This window comes from Grus americana, chromosome 19 (assembly GCF_028858705.1).
Source record: "Grus americana isolate bGruAme1 chromosome 19, bGruAme1.mat, whole genome shotgun sequence".
In the NCBI taxonomy this organism is placed as follows: domain Eukaryota; kingdom Metazoa; phylum Chordata; class Aves; order Gruiformes; family Gruidae; genus Grus; species Grus americana.
The window spans coordinates 11,187,797-11,210,424 of NC_072870.1; the positions used below are offsets into that span (position 1 = coordinate 11,187,797).

General features: G+C 48.4%; 1 protein-coding gene and 1 long non-coding RNA gene across 3 annotated transcripts; one reads left to right on the forward strand and one right to left on the reverse strand.

The window, feature by feature from the left end:
- Positions 1–1,346: 1,346 nt before the first annotated feature.
- LOC129214969 (uncharacterized) lies at positions 1,347–4,139 on the forward strand. Its single transcript, XR_008579865.1, has 3 exons — positions 1,347–2,068; positions 2,300–2,407; positions 3,061–4,139. It is a non-coding gene; the product is annotated as an uncharacterized LOC129214969 (long non-coding RNA).
- A 106-nt stretch (positions 4,140–4,245) lies between these two features.
- HEATR6 (HEAT repeat containing 6) lies at positions 4,246–22,410 on the reverse strand. 2 transcript variants are annotated; one of them, XM_054847344.1, is made up of 20 exons: positions 21,459–22,410; positions 20,255–20,362; positions 19,701–19,841; positions 18,593–18,708; positions 17,112–17,226; positions 16,749–16,850; positions 16,186–16,323; positions 14,784–15,076; positions 14,213–14,390; positions 13,695–13,901; positions 13,054–13,153; positions 12,450–12,808; positions 11,416–11,538; positions 10,751–10,837; positions 9,657–9,791; positions 8,341–8,463; positions 7,176–7,300; positions 6,382–6,478; positions 5,740–5,944; positions 4,246–5,279 (listed from the first exon to the last, which is right to left on the reverse strand). In XM_054847344.1, exons 1-20 carry the CDS (start codon positions 21,654–21,656, stop codon positions 4,729–4,731), a joined length of 3,501 nt encoding a protein of 1,166 aa, XP_054703319.1. In that variant the 5' UTR covers positions 21,657–22,410; the 3' UTR covers positions 4,246–4,728. The 2 variants fall into 2 exon arrangements, with proteins under 2 accessions (XP_054703319.1, XP_054703320.1); XM_054847345.1 differs by lacking the exons at positions 20,255–20,362; positions 21,459–22,410 and having other exon boundaries at positions 4,565–5,279; positions 18,593–18,795; positions 19,701–19,815.
- Positions 22,411–22,628: the final 218 nt, after the last annotated feature.

Below are 22,628 nucleotides of genomic sequence, written 5' to 3' on the forward strand. Positions count from 1 at the left end.
CCCTCTGCAGACCGGGCCAACGCTCGAGCAAGATGCGGCAAGTTTTCCACCCAGCGAGCCTGGTTTTATGAGCAAATTTCAAGTTCCACATAGTTTTCCCTCCCACTCCAGTGCAAACGTTTCTCCTGCCTCCCCGGGAGCAGACATCGGGCACATCGCAGGACTTCTGCCAGCCTCTGCCCCCCTGCCACCAGAGAAACCCCCCACCCTCCAGCAGCCGCCCATGCCAGTGTGCCGAGCGTGCTCATGCTTCACTGCTGGGCCATCAAGGAAATTTGCTGGACTGAAAAAATACCAGCACGTCTAGACTGAAATACCAGTCTGGGCTCCCAGGGAGTCAGAGGACCCCCCAGGGCAGCACGGGCTCCCTTTTCCCAGGGGTGGCACAGGGAGGCACGACCCCAGGGACGCTCCTGCTCCTCAGGGCTCTCCAAGCCCCTTTACCCTCTCCATCCCCATCCCCGCTTGGCACTGCCTGTGCCCGGGGCCCTGGGGTGCCTCGTGGTTTATTTCTGCACTCCTTCCCCTGTCGCCTGCACCCTCTTTCTGCTGCAATCCTTCCTGCAACGGGCGTTCAGCCCCGGGGAAGAGCATCGCCTCGGAGCGGAGGTTGGTGCAACAGGCAGGTCAGACCCACGGAGGGGTCGGGCCATGCCAAAAGCCCCCTCGCCAGCCATCGCCTCCTCCATGCGGGCGCTGCTGGGGGCCATCCATCAGGAATGACCCCAGAGCCGGCCGGAGGAGTGACGGGAGGCTGCAGCAGGGCAGAGGGGAGAAAAGGAAAACAGACAGGATAAAAATCACCGAATTAGCAGGTCCTAGGGAGGGACGGCCTGCAAGATAGCACAGAGCCATTTTTTATGGGAGAGACAGCAGGCATGAACTGAGGATCAGCCTCTTCCCTCTGACCCTGCCACTGGAAGTCACCCCTGCCTGCGCCACCCCATTGCTCACGTACCGACGTGCTGTTACTGCCACGGGAGCCCCCGTCCCACAGTGCTTGACACTGCTGCTGCCACCACCCCCCACCACCCCAGGGTCCCAGAGAGGGGCCAGGCGATGAATCCCTCCCCTCCTGCGTGGGAAGGTGGGCAGCACCGAGGCCATGCACAGGCTGGGTCCCTGCGGCTGTGTGGAGCACCCACACTCCCAAGGGGCATCCTCACGGCAGCCCTCCTGCCACCCGTGGGTGATAACCATCCACCCCACCCGGGGCTGTGCACCAGGAGAAGAAAGTTTCCGTTTATTAAACAGAGGAACACACCTGCGCCCTTGTGCCAGCACCCACTCGGATCATGCTGCTCGAGGGCAGCTCCCTGCTGTGGGTGCCACGGCCCAGGGGGAACCTCTGGTGGGTGCGCAGGCAGGCGGCACCCATGCTCTGCGAGGGGACTCCCACGCACCCATGCAAGGGGGGCCCACACCCCATGCAAGGGGGGCCCCACGACCTCTATGCACCCTGCACAGAGACCCCCGTGCAAGGGGACACGCGCCGATCAGGCGCCCGTGGCCGCCCCGCGTGGGGAGCCCACGCCGCCGGGATTGTGCTCGGCAGTGGCCGGGGACGTGGTGCCACCTCGCGGCCCGGGCAGCCCCGGGACCAGCCGGTCCCGTCCCGTCCCTCCCCGGGGCTGCCGGGTGCTGCCGTTCCCACCCCAGAAGCGGCTGCACCGAGACGCCCGGGGCAAGAGGCGAGTCAGTGGCTGGGCATCATCCGGCGCGGAGTTACCGGCGGGAAGGGGGAAAAAGAAAAAGAAAAAGAAAAAGAAAAAGAAAAAGAAAAAGAAAAAGAAAAAGAAAAAGAAAAAGAAAAAGAAAAAGAAAAAGAAAAAGAAAAAGAAAAAGAAAAAGAAAAAGAAAAAGAAAAAGAAAAAGAAAAAGAAAAAGAAAAAGAAAAACCTCGGTGGGTGAAGGCAAGGGGAGGTGTGTGACACCCCCCCAGCCACCGCAAGCCGGGTCTGGTGCCGCTGCCGGGGAATTCTGCCCGACAAAAGCAGCCGCTTCAGCTCACCGAGGCATCACCGCGCACCCCAGCCCGGCCGCGGCACGCTGCGGGCTCGCCGAGCGGGTAACGCAATTTAACGTAACGGGGGGGGAAGAGGCTTTCCAGCCTGGGCTTCGCACTCGCTGGGCTGCTCCTTGCGGGGCTGCGCAGGGCAGAGCCCCCCGGGGCTGCGGGCGGGTCCAAGTGCCACCGGCACGGCCCGGGGAAACGCTCCCTCCGGGGCTGGGCTGCAGGAGACATCCCCATGCTGGGGCCGGGTGGGCCGGGCACTAAAGCCCTTTTGTTTTCATCCAGCCAGTGACCCCGCGTGGAAGAACGGGCGGATTGTCTTTCAAACGGAGCCGATGCGGAGCTTGAATGTCCCTTGCCACCTTGGCTATAAATCATCCTGCATGTGATAAGGTAATTACCTTCTCCTTGAAACCATTCATAGGAAAAACCTATAAAGCGCCTGGCTTGTAAACACAACAATAAAGAGGCAGGACAATAAAACCTTGGCTGGGGTGGGGAAGGTGCTGCCTTTTGCCAACCCCAAGCACCTCGGGCTTCGCCATTCCCCGGCCGAGGACAGAGGCTGCGGCCGCCCCCACTGCTCTCGCTGGCAGCGAGCAGGCGGCACAGGGCACACGCAGCCCACGCTGCTCCATCAGGCACTGCGAACGAGCATCTGACACTAAAGGGACACATAAAATCATCACTGACCTTGGCATCAGGCAGCAGAGCCCATCCCAGCTCTGTTCCAGCACCCTCAGAACTGCACCCAGGTGCACCCACCAGCAGCAGAAACAGCCCACGGGGCTAGGCCAGGCACAGCTGACCCCCACAACTGAGCCAGGCCCCCACCCAGCAGCTTTTATTTGTTGCCCACAGAAATTAGGCCTAAATCTCTGCAGCTGCCCCCTCCACCCTCCCATAACATGTGTCCCCCCAGCAATGTCGGTGTGCTGGCAGGAGAGGTGACGCGGCTGCTGCTCCTGGCTGCTGAGCAGGGCTGAGCCCTGCGCTGCCGGCCCTGAGGGGAGCCAGGAGCGATGACGTGTTTATCTCATTTTCAGAAGATGCTGGATGGAGTTCCATCAGCTGGAGTGAAAACCAGCTCCTGCCTTTCTGCTCTCCCCTGTGCACACAGGTTCTTTCCCCAGAGGGTCAGCTAAGGGTGCCTAGAAGCTGGGGAAAGGATCTTCTGTTGGCATCACTGTTGGCATCACCCCTCTTCGCAGGCAGGAGATTTGTAGTGAGTGCATGGGGTGAGACCACAAAACCCAGACTGTCTCCCCAAACCGGTGTTTCAGTACTTATTGCTGTAATGTGGTGACGGGTCGAGTCAATGTCTGGGACTCTTGGAGTCTGTGAACATCCCTGGGGAAAACAGCTACAGACGAGAGCAGCTAAAGGTGTGCACAACCAACCAACCCAATTCAGTTCCTTTACAGATGAGTTCTCTCTGGCATTCAGACATGCTGCCTCCTTCTTGTCTGGTCTTGAGGGAGAGAGTAGCCAAACGTTGAGGAAGAGGCCCAGCTCTGTGTCCCAGGCAGCTGCTCAGCCTTTCAAAGCACTCAGACAAGCCTGACCGTCCACCAGACGCTGGCAGAGCTGCTCCTGCAGGCCGTGACAGCGGGAGAAGTCACTCTTGGTGGGGAACCAGTGCAAAGGACTCCATTCCTCCGGAGGGGTTTTGGATACTCACACTGCTTGGGGGCCACTGAAACCAGCGGCAAGGATGGAAAAACAAAGCAGACGAATTTTGTATCCCAAAGAGCTTTTATGACAGCCCGGGCTTGCGCTGAGCTCTGTTCAAACATCCACCCAGAGGTTAGGACAGCAGGCACTTCACTCTGAAGTGCCCCACAGACCGGCTCATTCCTGGAGGCATTGGTTTGTCCCCAGCAACATCAGAGCTCAGCCCTCCACCGGCTATCAGCACAGTAAGCACACAGCAAACAGAGGAACAGCATCACGCAGGAATGGGAAGGGGACAGAATTCCGAAATGGAAACAAACCCACATCACTGCACCTCCCACAGAAAGGCGACGGAGCCCCGGGGGCAGCACTGCTGGAAGAGTCAAAATTCCGGCCTCAGGGGACCTACTCTGCGTTTTCTGACTTACGCGGCACAGTACCGTCCACCTGGAAACAAGGAATTTCATGTTTTTGGAAGACAGGATGGGTGAAGGCAGCAGGGAGGCGCAGGCCAGGTGTAAGACACCAGGAACGTAGACAGGTAAAGGCAAAGTGTGTTTGCTCTAAGCTATTATTCAAATATTGGCATATTTAGGTTTATTGCAGGGACGCAAGAGTGACAACATTTCTAGTGCTCAGAAAAACAAAATTCTTCCAGTCCTCTCCTTTACAAACATGATTTTGAATACAGCAGCAATAGTAACAAAATGCTTTTAGATAAGCTGAGAGAAGAGGCTGTTTTTATAAAACGTACAAAGAAGGAAAAGGCTTTTGTTTTCCAAGTGGTAACACCGTAACAGCTAAATGTACAAACAAAACTGAGTGAGGACAACATAAGGGTTCACTAAACATACACAAAAAAAAGTTGCACAGATGTTTTCTTCAGGCATTACGAATTATTTTAATAAGTTTGAAACAAATTGTTGAATACCAGCAACAGGAAACTTTTCTTCTGGATGCCCTGTGTGCGTGAAAGCAGTGCAGCGCTGCTTCTCTGGGCCCGGCAGAAGCGTAAGTCACTGCTCACCGAGTGTTTCCTTCTAAGCCTCTGCTAATTCAGCGGCACTGGCATGGTTTGTCAAGACATCTTCCAGGTACACAGACACTCTTACCCTAGCTTTGCCCTCCAGCTGTTTCTCTGTCCCACTGAGATGTTCGATAGCTCTTTTTAATACTCTCTCCCTCTCGCACAAGTCCCCGTGCGTTCCGGCTTCGTTTTCTTCAACTCCGGATTTCAGATACTGCAAGACGTAGGCTTTGATTGCATCCCCGTTGGCCGCTATGGTTTCCCAAATGACCGGCAGGTCTGTGCTCTTCGCCAGACCTAACAAATGAAGCAGAGCCTGGCAGATCTGGGTCCTGAGGCTGGCACTGTACTTGAATTCCAGAAAGTCCTCGGTGTCTTCGCTCTTCTGCAAGGCTACCACCAAGGCACTCCAGATTTGGCAGAACTGCTGAGTGGAGCCGTAGCATTCCCTCTTGCTAGGGATGGAGAGGGCCATGGCTGATTTGATCCGGACTTTAAAATTCTTGCAGGACTTCACTACTGAGGAAAGTGCACTGTATGCTTGCGTGGTCCAAGGAGCCTCTCCTAAACCAGAACAAAACAAAAACCCCTTTTCAATCAGTCAAAATACACAAAACTGTAAATGAATCTGCTAAATATTGAATGACCTTACATTTAGTGTATTTATTCTGGTCCAAATGAGAGAATCAGGGGTTGCAAAATGAAAAATTAGTTAAAAAATAGTTAATGTTCTAAAGTTCTGCAAGAGGAAAAGTGACACTTTGCATCTATTCACAGCTGTAATCCCATCCTCACGCTCTTTTCTACCATGACAGATCCAGCTGAACGCAGCACAGTTATGCCTGTATTAGCATTCGCAGGAGCTGAGCCTATTTCCCTGGCAAGAGTTCTGGGAAAGCTATGACAGCAAGATTCAGCTCAGTTTGCTTTCTCCTCTCTTCCCCAACACATTTGTAACAGAGGCCACCTTATCAAAACCACAACCTGCTGTGCAAATGCAAAGCCAGCGGGACAAGTTACTCACCGAGTGGCAAGGCAGGGTTCTTAAATACATTCCCCAGCGCGTAACAAGCATTCCAGCGCACTTTCATAGTGGCCTCACTCTCCACAGCAGAAATAAGGGCCTGAAGAGACTCCTCGATGGCTTCCCTAAACCTGGGGTTTGCTACGTGGTATGGCTGAAGGAAATGAAGCACGTTCCCAAGGGCCCGGACTGCATTACTCTTCACCTGTAACACACATACACATAAAAACCAACCCAAAACATTCTGGCTTTCAGCTTATATGCAAAGCTTTTGTCAAGCCTGCTATGGAATCATGCTCAGAGCCACCAAGGAGCCCATCTGGAATCAGACTGGCGTCTTATCAGATGGTAACTTCCTAAATGCGACCAGAAAGATCGTTTTCTGCAAGTGGTCACCCTAAGAAAAAAAACCAGCACCACCAAAAAAAGCCCCTGCGCTGTGAAAAAGCGCAATCGAATGCCCTGCGGGTCAAACAACAGGGGAAACCTCTGAACGCCAGCCCTCCAGAGAGGATGCTGAGCTGCAGCTCCTCATCCGCTGGGGCAAAACACCCCCAAGTAACTGGTGCTTTTTTTTTTTAAATAAAAATGCAAGAGTTAACGACACTATGATAACTCCACCTTCCTTCCCCTCAGTCATACCTTGTCTCTGTCCCTGGATGCTTCAGTCGCAGACCGTAACATTTTCAGCAGCAGCAGATCAGAAAATTCCTCCTGAAAACTCTGTCCCATTGTTTCCCTAGCAGAAGAACCACACTGTGAAAGGCCAGCTCGGGCGATCCATCCCCAAAGATGAGATACAACCCTTTACAAAGGCGTATGAACAACCTTCACTCTTTAGAAGGCTAATATGTAAGGCAGACCTTACTACATGTGACCACTATGTTTATTAATTTAAAACCAAACTATCAATGCAAGAAAACCGGTTAGCAATGCATTAAGTCTGTAATAAAAAACAGAGGGCAATGAATTGCTCAGAGGCAATTCTTTAGCAGGAATATATGATAACTATTTCTCTTGTTAAAAATGTAACAGTAGGTTAGACTTCCTTCAGTCTTTGATTTGAGGAAGTGTTAAATATTTATTAATCTTACTTCTGTGTTATGTTGAAAGTAAAGTAACCAGGCAATGTGCAATTACCCAAAGCAACGTACAATAAATAGAAAACTGAAAGTAAACTTGGAATATATTCCAGCACTAATGATTAGAAAGACCTAAACCCAAGCAGTTCAGTAAAACTCAACCCCAGATGCATATGGGATACTTGCAGTACAGTGTCATTCACTGGTAGACACACACGCTGAAGAGTGGTTAAAAAGAAGCATCCAAGCCAAATTTTGGCTTTTTTGATACGAAGTAGATGAGTACCCTCTGTCTGGTGCTATGGGAACGTGGGCACAGAGAGGCGTTCCATGGACCACGGCACGCTTACGTACTTGTTGATGATCAGAGTGTCTGTAAGATTGCCCAGGGACCAGGCTGCTTTGGCACGGACGTTCGGAGACTTGTCATGGAGGGAATTCAGAATAGCATTTGCTGTGTCTGCCACAAACATCACATCCTATAAAAGTAAAGTTAGGAAGTTTTAAGAACTCAGGAGATTTCCTTAGTAACATACATTCCAGCCTTTCTAGGGACAACGATACCTGCACAGAGACCAGCTCTATTAATATACTCTTCTTTTTTCAGGCGACAACTTTTAACATGTTGATGGTGCTCTCTGTACAGCTTTGTTTGATCTTTAATTAACAGTCTAAGCCTGCATGCTGACCAAGTTCACCACTCTCTTGGGTAGCTGCTGCTGAAAGGTTTCAGTGTATTATTTAATTTCATTGGTGCTTTAGTTACTTTGGATTTTAACATAATTACCTGGACCTCTGATCTTATACTCATCAAATCCCACTCTTAAGTAATTGCTTCTCCAAACTCCCTGTTGAGGTGCCTGTCTAATCTTCTCTCCTATGGCACATTACATTTCATTTTCATTCCCTTGCCTATGGTGAAGGATTTTCTTTCAATATATTTTGGACTCAAATCTCAACATCACCTACTGCATAATTTTTTTATTACAATCACCCATTTAAGGCCACATTGCAAAAACTACAGAGTCTTCCAGCTCAGCCAAGCTAGGATCAGGGGGTTTTTTGTGGAAACAAACCAGCGTTTGTCTCAAAATAAGCTTTACTTTTTAGTTTTAAGCAAAACTGAATCCTTCCCATTAAAAACTTGTTAAACTCTCCAGAGCGCTGTACAGTCGCTCCCTTCTTCCCAGCTCTACCTCCTCTCTTGTGGCTCCTTTGTGCCAACCTGGCCTTTCCCAGTTCTGTCCCCAAGAGCTCGGGGAAGATCCTGACCTCCCTCCTCTTTATCAGGCACTCTGGCTTCTGCTTCAGCTCACTTAGACCCACACTGGTTCTGTTCACTTGCACACAGAAAGTTAAGAGCAGGTCTGCAGACAGTAAAGAAAAGCTGTAGACACACTACAGACCAAAAGCAAGAAGGAAGCCAAATTAATTCCAAAAGAACTCATGCCCCACATCTTATAGTTCATCAAACCCATTATAAAATAGCTCAAAATAAGAAAAATGGGCCAGTTCTGACCTGCCGAAGGCAAGAGAAGAGGATGTAGACTCCAAGTGCACGCACGGCAGCAGCTTTTACCAGGGGGTTCTCGCTGTGGTTCAGGCCAAGCAGCAGAGTGACGCACAGTATCTGCTGGTCATTCTGCAACGACGAGCAGCCATGGCAATGGAGAGACACTGAAAAGATCTCTGTCCCACAAAGACAGACAACTGACAAATACTCTGAAAGACCCTAATGCGCGGAATCTATAGAAGCTACTATTCAGAGCGTACTCTTTTCTTTAAAGTAAATTGACTAGCTTTTCAGGATGCCACACGGGAAATGGGAATGCTTCCAGCAAACGCGATCTTGTTGCTGTTAGATAAGGCCACAAAGGAAACCAAAATATTAACTATCATCCAAACGCAGAAGGCATGGCCCATCAGAAGTAAACCAGACTGGATCGGTTGCTTTTTCCTGTCTTACTTCACTCTTTCCCCTTCATTAACAAGGACAACCAGGCAGATTAAGTTCATCCTGGACAGATTGTCAGTTTACCAACCCATGACAAAGATCTTTGTTTCATCAGAGCAAAGGGTCAGAGTGGGCACTGACTCGACCCCACACGGCTACAGGGACAAGAGAGTGTACGGGATCAAAGTACAGAGTGATGAAGTACACGCTGTACTTGGAGAAACCAGACGGAGAATTCCAGAGATACTGCTGCACTAGCAATTCCTGGGCAAATGAGATCTGGCAGAGTACTCCCCATCAAGAAGGGCACAGTGACATAAAAGGAGCTGCACAATGCAGGGGCGATACACTGCCAAGGCTTTCATGTTTAAAAGCATATTTCATGTTGCAAAAGGAGAGTAAGGCCAACACATTTGTTTGCTACTGCCAGGGCAATCACTGCAGTTTAGTGTTTTAGAAGCCAGCCGAAAGAAAAAACGTGCATACAAATTGGTGAACGACGTCAGTCCACGGCTGTTTAGTTCAGCTGCCTCTCCAAACACTTGACCAACAGAATAACAACTCCTCACCCCTCTCTCCTGCAATGAAATTCTTGCCCTCCATCTCCCGTGCATCATCACCAAGGCTGAATATTCATGGCAGGGCCAAACAGCTTCTGTGACCCACAGTTTAATTATTCTGACAGACTAATTACACCAACATTGCCTTTTCCAGTCTTCAATAGTCATAACTTGTTCAGAATGTTTAAAAAAAAAAAAAATTCTGGAAGGTTTCTCTACCCTCTCCTTCTAAGTTTTAAAAGACTTTACACTACTGTGATCTGGCAGACAAGAACAAAGCCTGAAAAGGCAAAACCGCCGTGCTTAGGAGCGCGCTCTTACCTGCAGACTGCTGAAAGCTTCTGGCAAGATAGAGGACAGGGCGTCACAGGCGCTTGTCTGAAGAGTCGCATGCGGAGAGTTCTGAAGCGTGCCAGGTAAAGGGCCATTTAACATCATAGTCCAGAAAGTTACAACCTACAGAAGAAGCAGCCAGGTTGATCTATTCAAACTCAGCAATTATGCCCAAGTTCCATAATAGATTGGTTTTTCTATGGTCATCTTTAAGACAGTCTTAAAGCAGGTAGCATAATCACATGTGAAATTGAGTACAACTGTTTGGAAGCCCAAAATACTTAGCATTCAGAAACATTTAAGAGACATTTTAGTACTGCTATCAAGTACTCACTCAGTGAGTACTGTTTGTTTCCTTCTCGAGGCCGCACACACTCAGATTAGATTGCGTTGGGTAGAACTGTGATCCCATTCTTGAATCTACGCAGCTGGATGTCTTCATTTGCCTGACAATTTACATTCGTGTCAAGCAACAGAAACCCAGGGCCTCTGGACGTGTTTTCTACATTGGAGGGTCACTGGTGACTACCTCAAAACTTCGCGTACACCAAAGAAAACTTGCCTTCCGTTCACAGAAGCAAGACTAAACCAGGCCTACTAAAATGCCAATTCCTCACCTTCCGCAAATTTATCCAACAAACAGCCTCAAACAATGAATTTTTCTGAAATCACATGGATTATGGTTCTGGCCACTCCCACTGCACTTGTGAGCAGCCAGAACGTGTAGGCTGGCTCTTGTAACAACACAAATTCACCAGAAGTCTCTAAGTGTACGTCCAGGTTTTATGCAGCAGTAATGACACGTGCAAAATCTGCGCTGCTCTTCCAGCTTTCTGGCTTAGAGCAGGCAAGAAGACGGAGGGATGAGGAAAGCCAGAGAGGCAGCGTGAACATCATGTAACCAAAACAATGCAGCAAGTCTACAAAAATTGTACGTATCAGCACCTATAACGCTGCAGGGTACTGAGTCGCTTTGTGCTTTCCTGCAACTGATTTATCTGTATCCATGCCAGGAACTTCAGAGAGAGCTGAAGAAAGGAAGCTCAGTGAAGTGGAATCTCAGAGGGAGCCCCCACACTTACCACGCTGACCGGTACTCTCTGATCAGGGGCAACGGCTGAATCGGGTTTGTACTGCTGCAGTACACCTGTGCCCAGCTCCTCCAGAAGCTGCAAGCAAACAAAAAGCAACTACATCTTTATCAGGGATCACTCAAGTACCTTGGAACTACAGCAACCTTTACCTAGGACTATACTTACCCAGGGAACAAAAATAAAAGATTCAGTATTGTTTTGGACTCTAATCTGTCCCTGCCAGTGAAGAAATTAGAGGAAAAGCCTTTCTTACATAAAGTCTCCAGCTAGAACAGCAAAACAAATTGCTGCACAAAGAGGAAATCTCTCTGAGCTTTCCTTTGGGTGACAAACTGCAGTTCCTGCACCAGCTGATGCTACACCAGGGAAGGGCTAGTGTTACAGTCCTTGCATTTCCCAAGCTTCCTGGTGACTCAGCAGAGCAACAAAATTCTGCTAAGAATTCAAGCTTGGAAGCAGAAGGTGCATTTCTCAAAGTGTCGGGGTACTGCATTTCCCAAAGAGCTAGAGCAGGCACCAGATCTGTATGGGATGCTACATCACACCCGTACAGATGCTCTGAATATTCATCACTGCTCATGTGTATTTGCAAAGCACACTAACAGATAAAACTGACTTGGTCAAACAACGTTGATGTCTCCTTGTGCTCTTACTTTGGCTCCATGAAGCTGAATGGATGGATCCATTTCTTCCATGCATCTGCAAGCCACTTCTCCGAGTTCTATGAAATAGCTCTGAGCCATAGAGAAATAACCTTTTACGAGAAGAGCCAACACCTGAACACAAACAAAAGGAATTCCATTCAACGTTTTTTCCTCCTATTAAACCAAAATACCCCAAATACACACAGAGAGAATGTTAATGGGCTAATCAACACTGGGACCATATACTAAACTCTGATGTAACAGATACACCTTGCAGCACAACTTCTAGAATGCTAGAGCTAATTAAAAACCTCCCTATTCCATTATCTTGTTCGAAAAAGGGCCACAAAAGCACTATCGGGTAGCAACACAATGAATTATTTACTGTAAGCGAGGTCTCCTGTAGCTAAAAAATTAAGCGAGAGTGCCTGTAAGAGCAACACATTCTGTATCTCCTGTAATACTGCTGCTGCGAAGCTGGACTCAACAAATCTTTATTGTTCCAGAAAAAGAGAGAAACTCCTTGGGACACATGTTACAAAATCCGACTATTTTCTGTGGTTACATGAAGAAAAACAAGGCCAAGCCTCAACATTCCCAGGTACTGCTTTAGTCATACCAGCAGCACTCCGTGGTTCCTTGCAGATTGTTCTTTGACTGCAAGGTTCCTCCCCACTGCTTTCTAGCAAAACAAATTTAGATTCTGCATGGAGGAATCTGCATGGGGAAGACTCAAAAGCCTTCACCAGATGCCAGCACACACAACCAAACATTTAAAAATAAGGAAGGTAACAAAAATCACAGGCAGATGAACTTACTGCAGCAGGTTCACTATGGGACGGGTGTGCTGTGGCCACAGGCACGGAACCAAAATGTTACTGCTCGTTCCGTCACAGCAGCTCAGACATGCTGCGCTAGCAAACGCTTTAGCCTAAATCTCACTTGGAGAGCTAGGAGTAAAGGCAACCCGCGAGTGAGGCTTGGCTGACACGAGGTAATTTGTACCGAGCTGTTCGTTTCACAAGCTAGCTGTTCGTCCCCACCTGTAAGGATTCCAGTCGAAGGGGACACGGCTCATAAACGCTGGAAAGCGATGGAAAGTTAGCATCGCTGTCAGAACAGGAATCCTCTCTGGGCAGAATGATGATGGAAACGCAGAGACGGAGAAGCCAGCATGGTTCTGAAGACGTACATCCTGCTGGATTATCGGGAGGCTCCCCTTCGGAGGGGAGTGCTTTTCTCCACTGCTCAGAAGAATTCAAACGGTGAGGGGTTACGCTACCACTGTTATTTAGCCCTGAAGAACTAGGCTGTTGCAAAAGTAACTGCACCTCTGGTAAAGGTGCTTGGACAGATACTATAGCCCCTAATAATGTGAGACTAGAAACTCGAACGTTAACATCTGCAAGAAAGAACAGGGCGGGGGGAGAAAAAACCAGTCCGTTAGCATCTCACTGACATGTCAGCATCCTTCTTCAGCAGTTTTCAGACAAGACAGATCATAACACAGAATTCGATAGCAATACGTATGTTTATGTATTTATGAAGCACGGAGGGGAGGGGAAAATCCGCAACTATTTTGTAACGACCAACGCTGAATTAAGATGTAACATATACAAAGAGCCCCCGGCCAAACAGAATGCAAACCTTTATGACAAATGTATGGCTTTATCTGGTTCCAAACTCTTGTCAGCAACCCGGGTTTTAAACGGCTGTACGGTGCATTTGAAACCAAATTTGCAAGGCACTGAAACACACAAAAGAACACACATGGAGCGGTGGTTACAACGTCAGCCTGGCCTCCAACAGATTTGTTTTTACATTTGCAATTTAGGTCATTTAGACAGCTAATTATCTGAGGGCACCTGAAAACAAATGCCCCAATTATCTGCTGTTTGAAAACTGGTTACAAACTTGGCTCCTAAGAACAAGTATTTAACTACTGTGACCTGGCATAAACACCAAGGAATTTCAATAGCCCTCGGAAAGCTTTTTTTGCCAATTTGGATTCCAGTTTTAAAGCTGATGTGAGTCTTCAGAATCATTTCATAGGTTCATTCAGCTCCGAAAAGACTACACGAAAGAAGTGCAGGAACAAGAGAATGGTGCCGAAGAGAAAAGAAACCCTAGGACTCTCTAGGAAGACTCAGCGAAGCCTCGTGAGATGACAACAGCCTATATCCACCCACCACCTTAGTCCTCAACAGCTACAATAATTTCTTCAAGACTGAATCTAGAGACCAATATCATCTCTCGGGCAGCATTTGAAACATTTGCAGTAGGGTTACCTTAACTATTTGGGTGAGTGTTTGAGAAGAGGATTCTGCCACCAGGGCCAGCAGCAGGCAGCGGTGCAGCTCCCGGATGCTAGAAGCAATAGTTACAGAGAAGGGAGTAAAAGCTCTCTTGTGATCGTTAGCGTCTTCAGCAACAGAAAGAAACTGCTTGGAACCTTCCAGGATGGCTGAGAGAACTTGAAGGGCACAGGCACGGGTCTGAAATGATAGAACATTTCTGTTACCCACTTGTAACAACTCCTTCGAACTGATGGAGGATTTTAAAATTTATGACAGTCTCTTTCTCCAGCAAGAGAAAATTCAACGCCAACTATCTTTCCTCACAACTTTAAGCAGTATACAACCAATCCTTTGTTTCCTTAACCAACACATCCTCTTTCATTTCTTGCGGTACAGCGACCAAGCCGCACAGATACAGTAGCCAAAGTACTTACTGAAGGCCAGAGAATACAACTCTTGAGATTAATGTGGGAAAAATACAATGCGTTTTCTACTCCGAACTGCCTCACCTTTGGAGAGGGGTCCTTTAAAGCAATAGTCATCAAGGACACTGACTGGGGGCTGCCAATCCCAGGTGCGTCAGGAACAAACGCTGACCAGTAGCCATAAAGAACTCTTTTTTCTATTGATTTTATAGCGGAGAGGAAACAGGCTAGAGCCCCTTGACGAACATTGGCTTGATAAGATCTTAAAAACAAACAAAAAGATTAATGAAATAGCAGCAGTGAAAAGTAATGGACTTAACCTCTTTCACTTATATTAGTGGCTAGCTGTGAAGAAAATTTTTACACCACGAACAGGAAGAGAAAGAACTATTTTACTTTCAAACCAATATGAATTACTGCCTTCGATTTTCTTGTATCACCATGTAAATCAAAAGGGGAAGGGATTTCCTCAACAGTTTTGGTTAAGAACAAAGTGCTAGGATCCTGTGGAAGTGTAAGAGCCTGCACACATGTAAAATTTGGGCCAGATCTACAGGAACAAAAGGTCTCCTTTAACATGATATACGGACTTAAATTGTTACGGACAACAGTACGCTCCGCTACCACGCTTTACGTTTACGTGACCAACAATCACCTCGTTTTGCTCTGCATTCCACCTTCAGCATCAGAGTATTCCGACTCGCTGCTGCTGACTCTTTTCCAACCAGTGCAATGTGAAGACAAGTGATCCTTTCCAGCAGGCACGTATGCAACTTCCGACGCATGGCTCCGAGGATCCGAACAAGGACTGTTCTGCACATCCCCCAAGCGTAATTTCAGCATGTCTGCTCCAAGGACCGATTCATTTCCTGCATCACCCAAATCTTCTCTTCCTTCTTCCCCAAACTCTCCCTTCTTTTGTTTCCCTTTGGACTTTTTTCTTCGATTCTGTTTTCAGATGAAAGATTGATACTTTTTTTTTTAATATTTTGAAATAATATCTAGAAAGATGTGCAAACATTTTGTAGTTGTAAATCTTTTACTAAGGGAAAAAGGTCTCATCTGAAAACAAAACTAATTGCTAATCCAGAATAAAAGCAGTTTAATATAATAAATCATGCCCTCTGTACAGTACATCAACATCAAATTATACAAGTTTCTAAATGAGTTTTTAGATGAGATTTAGTTTAACCAAAAGTTATCACAGCTATTTAGCATCTTCTGATGCAACAATACTGCACATAAGTGCAATTATATGCATGTGCAATACTGTACATACGGAAAGAATCCTTTAGTATCTGAGAGTCTGCAAACTCTGCTCAGTAGTAGCAACAGTAACATCAGCGTAGTAATACCTTGGTGTAAGCAAGCAGTTTATATCTGAATAGCCTCAAAAATTAAGCTTTGGCCTCTTCTTCATCAGTAAAGCAAAAGATTTCCAACAAAACTTATTAAAAATCATATTTGACACAAAAGTGATTAGAGAAGAGGAACAGTAGTTCTTTTAGATTTACAGTAGGTATTTAACATCTAAAAATAAACAAGTCAACATGACTATACAATTTCATTTTCTCTAATGGCTTTCAGATAATTGGTAATCTAAAATGTTTACAGGGTTAAAAAATAACCTGTAGAAGGATTAAGCAGAACAGATGGGGGAGGAGGGAGGAAATCAGTCTCTAGATGAACTTGACTTTCCTAAGAAAGAGTCAAACAATTGTGCAAGTGTTAGAGAAAATGTAACTTATAAAATAAAAAGCTTTGGCTAGTCTGCAGGCCAAGAATTCTTGGCTATAGATGAATAACTGATGCGCATAGCTTAACTCAGGAAAACCAATCTCTGCGGAGCCGTTTGCTCTCGTCATCTGGGTTTACAAAGCTGTTTTACTCAGTGCAGAGATTTATAATCAATACCTTTAAAGCAAAGAACGTGAAATGTATCACACGCTCAGAACACAAATTGCCTGTTAGCCACTAATACCACGTCAGGTAACACACAACCACCACAAACGCGCGCACAATGAGCATGCCGCAGAATCGCTATCATTTCAGCTTACCCCTGCCTGCTTAAAGGCGGCCGGTTCCGATTGCTCCTGTTTGACAGGCGACCTTTTATCGTACTGGGGTAACGGAGCCGGGTACAAGGCTGCGGGCATTTCTATGCTCAGCCCTGGCAGGCCATGAAACATACATTTCTAGAACAGTAACAAAACGTTAGCATACTTTTCCTGTTCGATGCACAAAGATGTACTGTGTATTTACGCAGGTGTTCATCAATTTTCAGTTGGGTTTGTGGTCCTTCCCCCAGGTCTTGCCTCTCCCCATGCTACGTAACAGCTATGCACCATCTGAAATTCAACTATCTCTAGAAGCATTTCAAGTAGGTCCAAACAAATGAGCCTCCCATCTTTCTCTCGCATTCTTTTGTGGGAAGTGCAGTTAAGACGTTGTGAGAGAAACTCAATGTCTTTTTCTTCATATCTCACACTACATTTCCCCCCTGCTCAGGCTTCTCTGCTCCCTCTTTCTCGTCTTCTCCTGCTGTTTCCCACTTAACAGGCATCTGGAAGATGCGCCATCCAGTATCTGCCACTTTCTCACGCTGGATTTAAGCAGTTACCTTTAATACTGCAAGAAGAGATCCAATTTGGTCAGTTTGCATTAGTTTCATCTTCCCACCATTTAGAAGCGACTGGATGCCTTTCAGTGCATTTTGCAGTAACTGAAAACCAAAACACAAAATTACTTACTTTTCCTTCCCAAACCATCAAAGGTTCACATCTTTCAAGTGACCTTCTAGGCAATGCTAAGTTTTGCTCAGCATAATTACTGGGACAGTTGCTTATGTTTATTTAAAAAAAAATAGACTATTTAAGCAAAATCTCAGTTGACAATACTCCAAATTTCACATATTCCAAATTGCACTATTCCAGCAGCACAATCTCCTAATTAGAGTACTCCAGACAGTTAGACTCACACTTACCATGCAAAAAGCGATGTCATCTACATCAGAGGTTTTTGAAGACTGCAGAACGCTTAGAAAAGTTTGAAAACAGACACTTCTGTAGGACTCGTCCAAGTACGGCTGCCCAGGCACACTAAAATTAAAGAGGAGTAGACCAATGGCTGGTTTACAGTCTGTCCCACAGCTTTATAAACTTACAGATGCAGATCCAAGCCCCCTGCTAGACCGACGGGCACAGCCCCAGATGGACAGACGGCTCTTTGGAAGGGATCAGCTCTACCACTACAAAGAACAAGAGGAAGCCTTCTGTACAAAGACTGGTACAACCATAGCGTGCCTTATACCTGCTCTGCTTCTGTGGCCACCTTCTCAAGTACAGTGACTCTCCAAGCACAGCTTAACAAGCTTAACAGCTTAACAAGGCTCTTTTAGGCAAAATTTGGCATTGAAAAGTACCTAGAATGACTTTTGCCATTTCCCTAGTTTCCATGAAGTCTGGGCAACCTTAATGTGCTGAAACATTTTAACATTCACTTGACTCAGTGCACGGAGAGGGCAACTACATCACTTCATCTTTGCTACCCTGAGTACCATTTAGTAAGAGCTGGCCATTGTGGCAGTGGATATAGAGTCATTAAATATTTTTTTGTAATGGATTCCTAAGTACCTGGTTCCAACACATTTAATTACTTCAAGCCATCAACACATGTTTGATAATACTCACGGGAAAACTCTAATATTGCAAGTGATTTTCCTAAAATTAGAATCAGAGAACAGTTGAGGTTGGAAGGGACCTCTGGAGATCATCTTGTCTTTCTTCTCCAGGCTAAACAATCCCAACCTTCCACACAGAAAAATCATCACACCCCAAACCACCAGATGTTGCATTTATTTACACTAAGTAGTTCTTCAGACTTCATCTATAAGTGCTGAAATTCCAAACTTCTGTTTTTAAAAAACAAGCTATCTGTTCAGGGGAACTATTAACCAAAAAACTCTTTACAGCAAGTCCAAATATCTATTGCTTTTACTAGTTGCCTGCTTGCCCACAGAGTCTGGTTAGTCAAAATTTTTCCCATATAGCAGCTAATAAAGATCTGATGTTGCTGTGGCATCAGCACATTTACATGTGAAATGGAAAAATGGATGAATTGCAAAAGAATAACTGGCAACCACTATAAAAACTTGTAGCTGACCATTTCTTATGCAAAACTAACCCAAAAAAATCACTGCAGAGACCAGAAAGCACAACACTTTTTCTTTTCTCCCCTAAACTCATCTCTGTAACGTTATTTCTGGAAGACAGAGTTTACAGTTTTATCCACAGATGATACAATATCTTGGAGCACTAAAGTTTTACGTTTCCAACTCATGCATATACACCTTATCGGTCCTGAATTTGCTGTTCCTAGCACACACAGAGCAGACCGGCTGCCCGTGCTGTCAGATGTACATCTTCTAAAGCATCCACTCCACCATCCGCAGGGGCCTGTACGCACCTGAGGCACAGGTTTGCCATGCTACGTACTGCTGCCCTCCTGAGCTCCACGTCTGGCTGAGCAGAATCGCTGAACTGCACCAAGAGCCCGCTCTTGCCCAGCAAATCCGGGAGATACTGAAACGAACCACCAAAAGTCATTAGGGAGCAGCGCTCTTCCCTCAACCTCCTGGTTCTTCTGTTTGGTAGCTAAACATATCTATGCTACAAAAAAAAAAAAAAAAAAAAATTTGTCAGCTGCAATTTCCGATTCCATAGACAGATTATGTTTATAAAAAATGGCACAAAAATATTAATTTCCAAAGATCTCTTCTTTTGTATTAAAAAAGGATCAAGCACGTTGTTCAGACTGAGTCCCAGTTTATGCTTTCTTCCCAGACATAAAGCTAGGTTAGTAACAACTGCTGTACCAAACTGCTGCAGCTATATAGGCTACAAACCCACGCAAGCTGGCAGCTCCAAAACTGCTAGCAGCTCCAAAAATGCTATCAGCTCCAAAACTGCTAGCATCACCACCCCGCACTTTGGGCCAACAGCAGAAACTGCTCTGCAAGCTGCCAAGAGCTGGTGACAGCAGGGGATTCAACATATCAAACACTGTCAGTCACACTGCAGCGACAAAGAGCTTCGTACAAACCCAGGATTGATACGCGATAGTCTCCAGTTTGAAACGGCTTTGAGCCCACTGCACACTGAAGACCTGATCTGGTTACAGGATTCATTTCAGGCTCCTGCAATTTGAAGCTCCCCACGTTCTTCCTGCCCGCTGCACAGGCGTACCAGGGTGGTTAGTCTGCAGGCTGAGCCTGGTGCTCTCAAGCCAGGTAATAAGTGGTCCCTGCAGCTGCAGCCTGCAGGTATAGAGGTATTCGGCACGGCAAGAAGCTCGTTATCTAGTGATTGTTAGTATACACACCTATCACATCTGAAACCCGACTTCTCCACAAATGTCAGTCACTATTCAAATGGGATTATTCTTAACATAAAAGGTGTGGTGATTTGAGAACATGATACTATTTTATTCTTTCTTTGGGAAAAAAAAAGAAAAGGAGAAACAGCAAAAGAGTGCAATTTTTTTGTGGTTACTTCCTCTTAGCTTGTAAACTCACCTTCTGACATTTAGGTCCATTATTGTAAACAAGAGCTGCTAAGGCTTGCAGAATTTCAACATGTGTCCAAGAGCTGCACTGCTTAAGAGCAGAGATGCAGTAGAAGAGAAGAAAATTCAGGTTCTGTTCATCAACCATCACCTGTCATAACAGAAAAGGACTGCGGTCAAGAAAACATCATCGTGTACTGCTGGAGCCAATATATGCAGATATATAGGTTACAGACTCAGGTGATCTGGCTGTTAAAATTACACACAATCACAGAATCAGCCGACACTTAAGAAATGGATAAATCAATGTGAGTGCCCTATAGCCAAGAGCATTTCTGACGGTGTGCCACTTCTGACTGAGAGCTGCTTCTACATGAGGAACCATGCGAGAGCCACAGACCAGAGCCTCAGCTAAGAATAAATAAGCAATACAGTGGAAATCTGAGAAACTGCACGAAGGTCGGCTCCACAGCCCTGTAAAAACCCAGAAGGCCTCCCTGGCTTAGTGGGGGACCAGGGAGCCAGCACGCAGGGAAAGGAGGGACAAGGGCAAACTTTCCGTACCTGAAACCTGTTAAGTAAGTGATGGATAAGCTGACAAACTTTGCTGACAAGATGTTCCTGATCAAGGTGAACCAGCTGACAGGCTTGGACAAGCAGAGCACAAACATCCTGGAAAAGAAAGCCTCGGTTTATTATTTAGAGACTACAAAGCTAGGGTGGAAACCACATCATCCGCTAAGACTTTGATCACACAACCACCAGATCGGCGTGTTGATACCACTAACATCAATACACACAGATAATGTAACGAAACGAATGAAACTCCAGCCAGCGAGCTTCCCCTCATTTACCCACAGACCTTCACCCCGATGCAGGGATCCGCTGACACGGATTCGCACGGCAGGAGTGCTGCTCGAACAACACCACTTAGACACTGGAGCAAAACCAAAGCCAATAATAACGGCAAAAGAAAAATACAAAGTTAGATCAAGGAACAGAAGGCGGGTGGGGGGGAAGGAGCATCGTCCAAAAAAAAAAAAAAAAATCAATTCATTCCAAAGCGCAAAGTAAGCCCGCTCTGGAAATGGAATGAAGACAAATCGGTAAGTCAAGCACTGTTGACGGCATAATAACGCGGTACGGTGTGTTCCCAACAAAGCGCTACCAATACCGCCTAAGTACAGCACGCGGCTTTGAGGGGCTCACTTTAAGACTTGGAAAATTTTAATTGTTTGAACAGCAGACCGTGAAAATTGCCGAGTCCCCGTGCCCACCGTCCCACCTGCTGCCACTCGCCGGTGGCACCCAACGCGTGCTGACCGCGGCTGGGATTTGGCACGCGGCGGCAGAGCACCCGGACAGCCGGGGATGGCGAAGGTGGGAGAAGAACAGGGCCGTGGGGAGCAGAGAGGAAGCCGTGCGGGAAAATCCACGGCTCGTGGGGGTCCGCAGGGCCGTACGTGCGGGGCTGCTGCGTGGAGGCACCGGGCGTCTCCACGCGAGTCTGCGCACACCCGCGGGCGTGCACACGCGTGTGCCCCGCACGAGCACCCACGCGGGTAGGCGAAAGCCCCGCGGAAGTGTGCGCTCACACCAGCGAGCGTGCGCGCACCCGCGTGACGTGAACACTCCCGTGACGTACACACCCGCGTGCGAGCGCCTTCTTCCCCCCCCCACCCCTCCCCCAGCGTGCACATCCCCCTGCCGCTGCGGGCGGTGGGAGCCCCGGCCCGGCCTCCCCGGCCCCGCTCCCCGGCCGCGGTACCTGGTGGCTGGGCCCGGCCGCCGGCGCCGGCCCGCAGCTCTCCGAGATGAGCTGGTCGAAGAGCAGGTGGAGCTCGGTGCGGCGGCCGCCGTCGGGCCGCTCCGCGCCGGGCTGAGGCCGTAGGGCGCCCAACCGCGCCAGGTAACGGCGGAAAGAGCCGCCCGGCTCCGGCTCCTCCGGCCCCGCCACCGCCGCCATCTTCCGCCCGCCCGGCCGCGGCGCTACGGCAATGGGGAGCACTTCCGGGGCGGGGGCCGGGCGGGGGCCGCGGGGTGCGGGGCTGGCTCAGTGCTGGGGCTCAGAGCAGCGGGTGGAACCCGGGTGTGGGGGCGCGGGGCGAGAGCCCTGCCGGGGAGCCCCCGCACTGCAGCCCGGGGCCTCCCTTCGCCCCCAGCGCCCTCCGAGGGGCCCGTTTTTCACCTGGAAGGAGCCTGGGAATAAGCGACGGGGCAGCCCCGGGGGGCAGCGCTCGGCACGGCCAGGGGGTTGCGGGCCTGGGCGTGCGCCCGGCGTGCACAGGGTCTGCGGGGGTGCCACGCTCGCAGCCCTGCCACCTCACACGGCGTTTGTCCCGGGAGGCAGTTGAACTGGTGGCCGCGGGGCGGCGGGAGAAGCACGATCGCTTGCCCGCGGGGGCGCTGGGCGCATCCCGGGACCGGCGGGCGGGGAGCGCCGCGGTAGGTGGCACTGCCTGGCCGCGCTGGTGGCCGCAGCGCCCGGGGCCACCCCCGGCTGCAGCCCGGCCATCCCTGACAGGCCTGCTCCTCCCCAGCCGTGCACAGCCGTGTGCCGAGCTTCCTGGGGAGCGGCTGCGGGGGACTGTGCCGGTTTTAACCACTCAGTGTCATCAGTAAGTGATGGATGTAACCTGAAGCAAGACCTCAGTCCAGCACTGCTGAACCACAACAGGTTGTTCCTGTCGCACGCCCACTGCCCTGTCCCAGATCTGTCTGTACCTGGTTTAGGCAGACACGGGACGTAACAGATCTCAGCACTGGGGACGCAAGGGACTGGTGGTTGGGAAGAGAAACCTGCTCGCCTTAAGGACGTGATTTGATCTGCACCTCACCCGGAATTAGTTCCTTGCTGATGGGTAGCACCAAACTGACTGATGGTCTCCTGCCATTTCCTCGTGAATAGGATCCCAGGAGAGAGGCCGAGGACTGAAAG